Raw genomic sequence first — 5,399 nt, 5'->3', positions numbered from 1 at the left:
CTATTCAAATAATTTTTACTATATACATATATATATATAGTAGATAATCAATAAATATAAATATATATGAAATAATTAGTAATAATGAATTAATTCTATTAAAATATTACTTAAATACAAAATTACCATTTAAAATCTTTATTTAATGATATTAATATTTTTTTTTGAATATGATATTAGTATAATATAAAATTTTGTATTTAATAACTGACATTTCATATTTATAGTATCATCTAAATATTCTAAATTATTTTAGGGTTTAATAAGGTTTTAGTCCTTGTATAATATGCTAGGTTTGAAAATGATCTCTCCTCGGAGCAAATTTTGAATTCAGTCTCTACTGTTTGAGAAACTACCTAATTTTAGTTGATGAGCAATGCCAAGACAAGGTCCATGAGCAATCGGCAATGCCCAGCCAATATTCAAACTGTAAAAATAATTGAAGACATAATTATACGCCATATCATTAATATCATTAATATTATTAGAATTATCGATAGATTAATCTCTTTGAACCAAGTCTATTTTATTTTGAATATATATATATATATATGTATTTTCCTAGAGAAATGACATACATCAATATCATTAACACTATAATAAAATATTAATTTTTGAACTAATTCTCTTTGTAATTTTCGTCGTTTTTAAGTTGAGATTGATTTGATTAAGAAATTCAAAAAACAAAAGTGTTAAAAAATATAGAACAAAAGTCATCAGGGTGGTTTGGTTAAAATGAATATGCTTGATTCCAAATTAGTGAACTATGGAGATTAAGTTTGGCGTATAGAAAAAAACACTCACGGTGAGATCTAGTTTGAGTGTGGAAAATTCTGACTCGATTACAGTTATCCCATGTGAAGACACTTATTTAAGATAAAAGAAGTATTGAAATGGTTAGATAAAATTATTTTTTTTAAATTTAAATTAGTCAAAATAAGTTTTAACAATCAATTAAGCATCATAAATTAGATAATTAAAGATAAATTAAAACAACATTAAAACAAACACATTACTTTCAAACAATCATCAACGAGTCAATCAGCGGTTATGCATTCTTTCTTTATAGTGGTTGGACATACTATCTGGATGTTGGGGCGTGTTATGTATGAGGGTGGCACACAATATTGCTGCGGTTTGTTAATGGGATGGTTTGGAGGCAATAAATCAGCGGTGGATCTTTGCTGCTAGATTTCTAGGAATAGGCTGTGAAGACACAATAATTTGTAGCCTTTTTGCGGGGTGTCTTCATGTATTTTTCATTTTCTGGTTTACTGTTTTCTCCCTATTGTACCTTTGTTCTCTGTTTTTTGACAGAATTTTCTCTCATTGTATTTGGGTTAGCACCCCTTGTGCTGGTTAAATGCAATGTGTTGGCTTATCAAAAAAAAAAATCAACGAGTCAATCATCATGCTTTAAACACCCAAAATATACTTAATCCCCTCTAATTCACCTTAATTTCATTTTCACATCTATCTTCTTCTTAGTATACACCCTCACTGGCTTGTACATTTTTTCCATTAAAAAATTGAAATCTCTAAGTCTCTTGAAACCCTTTGAGACCTTAACATTTCTGTCATGCTACGGTAGTAAGAATCCAACCTCCCATCTTGATCTACAACATCATCCTTTGATATGTTGATAGTAATTTTTCTCAAGGCTCTACCAGTAGTAATGAAATAGGTAAGCATACTAATCTCATTGTTTGATCCTTTAAAGTCCTTAATCTCCACCTCCCTAAGAATATACGATGCATGTATAAGCCCTTGCATGATCAACCCAGAACCTCTCAAGGTTAAAGTAGACAGGTAACTCATACTCCTACAACATGAGCAACAAAAAATTAGCCACTAAAGCGCGTGCACAGGGACATAACGAGTTAAACACATAACATGACATTCGTTTCCTTATGAGATTTTTTTAAATATAATTTTTTTAAGTATTATATTTATCCCGCTTTAATTTTTATATCATCCAAATATATATTATTGATTTTACTCAATATGTTAAATTTTTTGCATCAACACATTTTCCATTTTTGTATGATTTATTCTTATTAGCGTACACATAAAAAAATTCGATAACGAAATCTCACCAAATATTTTTCTGGGAGACCTAATTCAATAGTGAGATGCTCTAACTCAATGCATCTATTAAGCAAGAACGTAATTCCTAAAAGCTCATCTTGTTCCAAAGATGTCTTTATTGTCAAACTCCTCACATTCAAGCTACGTGGCATTCGGAGTAGGCAACCTCCGGTGGGAACAACCTTTGCATATAAAAAACAAACAAATTCAACAAAAAAATGTATATATATTATCATTTTCTTATTACATGCAACTGTAGTAAATCCAAATAAAAAAAGTAGTTATATAAAAAATGTGAGATAAAGCATACCTGAAGGAAGTAATTACATACAGTCAAAGCTCTAACACCAAAGATATCTTCAACCAGTTTGTAGAGAAAAAGAGCTTGTCCTGCATACTCAATGCAAAATTCAAGAACTTCTTCTTCCATCACAAGAGAACGTACGTCCATGACCAAAAAGTTACTCCCTCCGTTCCTATATATAAGTCACAAATAACTAATTCTCTTAGATTAAGAAAAGTAGTTACTAGTAATCAATTTGTAAAAAAAATGATTTACTTTCCTACATTACCCATATTTACTTTCCTATGATTTTCTCTCTCCAAGTTAATACTTTTAAAGTTTATCATCTCTTTCATATTAAATATGAGGGTGAACTTGGAAAAAATTATTTAATGTTTCCTAGATATTAGAAAGTGACTTATATTTTGTAACAAAGTTCTTTCAAAAAATATGACTTATAATAGGGAACGGAGGGAGTATTATTTAACCCAGAATAATAGAAATGTCTTAAGTTTGGGGCATTGACTATGAAATAACGACTATCAGATCTAAACATGCATCTGTCCACGACCAACTTTCTCAATCTTACGTTCTCCTCCCCTAAATCAAATTCATCTGAATTCCAACACCTCTTGAGACTTAAACTCTCAAGCGCCTCGCAATTCGACAACAAAGTTTTAATAGTAGTGAGTTTCACTTTCATCCAACCCAATGAAATTTCTTTGAGTGCATGAAAGTGAAGAACCTCAGCCTCTAAAAAGCTACACGAAAATAACTTCAAAGATTCAAGGCAGGTGTGGTCATAAACATGTGCTGGCAATTCAAACAAGGCTTCATGGTTAATATAATTAGTAGTAAAATAACAATCCAACTTCGGATCACAGAAGTTTAGCTCCAACTCCTTTACCCTGTGTTTGGTTGCGAAGGAAATGCATTTTCTCACGGTATTCTTAGCTTTTTCAGGCATTGAAAATCTCAAAGAGAACTTATCCACGAAAGTTTCTGGTTGATTAGCAATCCAAAGCGTCACAAACTCTAAAAAAGCCTTTCTTTGAGCTTTTCTAATTCTTAAAGTTTGACCATCTTTCACAAAAGATAGTTCATCAAATTCTATGTTTGATGTAGACTTAAAAATATTTATCCAACTTTTAGAGAGGATTGAGGTTCTTACCGCTTCCTTGAACGATATTAAGGAAACAATGATGGAAAGTAAATGGTGAGGCAATGAGCTAAATCTGTCTGTGCTAGGTGCCATGGTTTTGTTATTAGGATTGAAGCAAACCTTGTCTATGAGATCACTCTAAGTTTGTCTCATAGTAGAAAGAAGAAAAAGAGAGAGTGCAGGCTAGAATGTGTGTTGCTACTTGATATAAATACAAATTTATATTTGTAAGTAAGGTAACTTTGGTCAATGTTGTGTTGCCTCCACAATGATTAAAAATCTTGCCAAAAAATTTAAAATTTTCTATCAAATTATTGCATTAAAAAATTTAACAATGTCTAACATTTATTTTTAATACAATAAAAGTAACATAATAAGCATCAATTAAAAAATTTATAATTTACAATATCACATTTCTTACATAATGATATGAATTAAGGGTAAATAAAAGTCGTCATCAATGGTATAAATTAAGTGTAAATAATGAATGATATCCTAATATGTAATCTATTATTATATGTAAAAGAAAGGTAACATTGGTCAATGCCATGTAGCCTACATAATCATTTAAAATCTCAATAAAAGCCGTCATCAATGGTATGAATTAAGTGTAAATAATGAATAATGTCCTAATAGGTAATCAACTATTATATGTAAAAGAAAGGTATAATTGGTCAATGCCATGTAGCCTCCACAAACATTCAAAGTCTCGTCACAAAATTATATTCTTTTCTTAAAAATTATTTCATAAAATAACAAAGTCTAAATTCATTCTTAATACAATAAAAAAAATAACCATGTTAATAATGAATGATATCATAATAATAGGTAATCTATTATCTATTATTATATGTAAGAGAAAGGTAACCCTGGTCAATGCCTTGTAGCCTCCACAATCATTCAAAATCCCGTAAAAAAATATTTTTTTTCTAATTAGTTGTTTCAAAAAAAAATCAAAAAATTCTGACATTTATTTTTAATATAATAAAAGTAACATAATTAAGATCAATTAAGAAATTTAAAACTGACAATATCACATTTATTACGTGTTAAATTCCAATAAAAGTTGTCACCAATAACATGAATAGAGTGAAAGTAATAAAAGCTATAATAAAAGGTAATCTATATATATTATTTATGTTTTTTTTTAGAGCAAAGGAAATTTATTCAATGATAAAAAAGATGGGTACAACCCAACAAGATGGGGAAAACAAAAAACACCAAACCAACCAAGAAAATCCAGAACAACGACCCACAAGAGGAAAAAGCAACCTTCCTAGCACCTAGAAGGAAAATTCTCTTTAATAACTGCAGCCAACCCTCGAACATCATCTTCATCATTACCAGGAAAAGACATGCCTACGGACTTAGCAAGACACCAAGCATTCACGTCTATTTATGTAAAAGTAAGGTAACCTTGGTCAATGCCATTTCGCCTCCACAATCATTTAAAATTCCGTAAAAAGTTTTGTTTTTTCTGAAAAAAATATTTTACAAAAATGTTCAACAAAATCTACCATATTTATTTTTAATAAAGTAAAAGTAAAATAATTATCATCAATTGAGAAATTTAAAATTGGCAAATATCGCATTTATTATACGTTAAATGCCCATAAAGTCATCATCAATAGTATGAAAAAGTGTAAATAATAAACGATATTTTTTTTGAAACATAATAAACGATATTGTAATAATAGGTAATCTAAGTAGTTTTCAGAATTTGTAGGCAATTGGATATTCTTAGTAAATTTTTTATTTTTAGACAATCGGGCATAATTTTGAAAATTATTGTACATTTTTATATATCGGATATGACGATGACATATACCTTTCTTTCCTTTCAGTATAAAAATATAAATCATAAAT

General features: G+C 29.2%; 1 protein-coding gene across 1 annotated transcript; it reads right to left on the bottom strand.

Moving 5' to 3' along the window:
• Positions 1 to 330: 330 nt before the first annotated feature.
• On the bottom strand, positions 331 to 2,539 carry LOC130736556 (uncharacterized). Its single transcript, XM_057588373.1, has 4 exons — positions 2,399 to 2,539; positions 2,167 to 2,270; positions 1,565 to 1,822; positions 331 to 427 (listed from the first exon to the last, which is right to left on the bottom strand). Exons 1-4 carry the CDS (start codon positions 2,537 to 2,539, stop codon positions 331 to 333), a joined length of 600 nt encoding a protein of 199 aa, XP_057444356.1.
• Between the last annotated feature and the right edge of the window lie 2,860 nt (positions 2,540 to 5,399).

Source organism: Lotus japonicus, chromosome 2 (assembly GCF_012489685.1).
Source record: "Lotus japonicus ecotype B-129 chromosome 2, LjGifu_v1.2".
In the NCBI taxonomy this organism is placed as follows: domain Eukaryota; kingdom Viridiplantae; phylum Streptophyta; class Magnoliopsida; order Fabales; family Fabaceae; genus Lotus; species Lotus japonicus.
The sequence above is the reverse complement of the archived record's forward strand: the minus strand, read 5'-3'. Positions and strand labels throughout refer to the sequence as shown.

Bases quoted from the DNA above. Each gene is read 5' to 3' on its own strand.
- LOC130736556 (XM_057588373.1), bottom strand. From the start codon at position 2,539: ATGGACGTACGTTCTCTTGTGATGGAAGAAGAAGTTCTTGAATTTTGC. The intron at 2,271-2,398 runs GTATGCTTTATC...TTATATGCAAAG, and splicing joins TATGTAATTACTTCCTTCAG to GTTGTTCCCACCGGAGGTTG. The intron at 428-1,564 runs GTCTCAAAGGGT...TTATTTTTACAG, and splicing joins AGCATGACAGAAATGTTAAG to TTTGAATATTGGCTGGGCAT.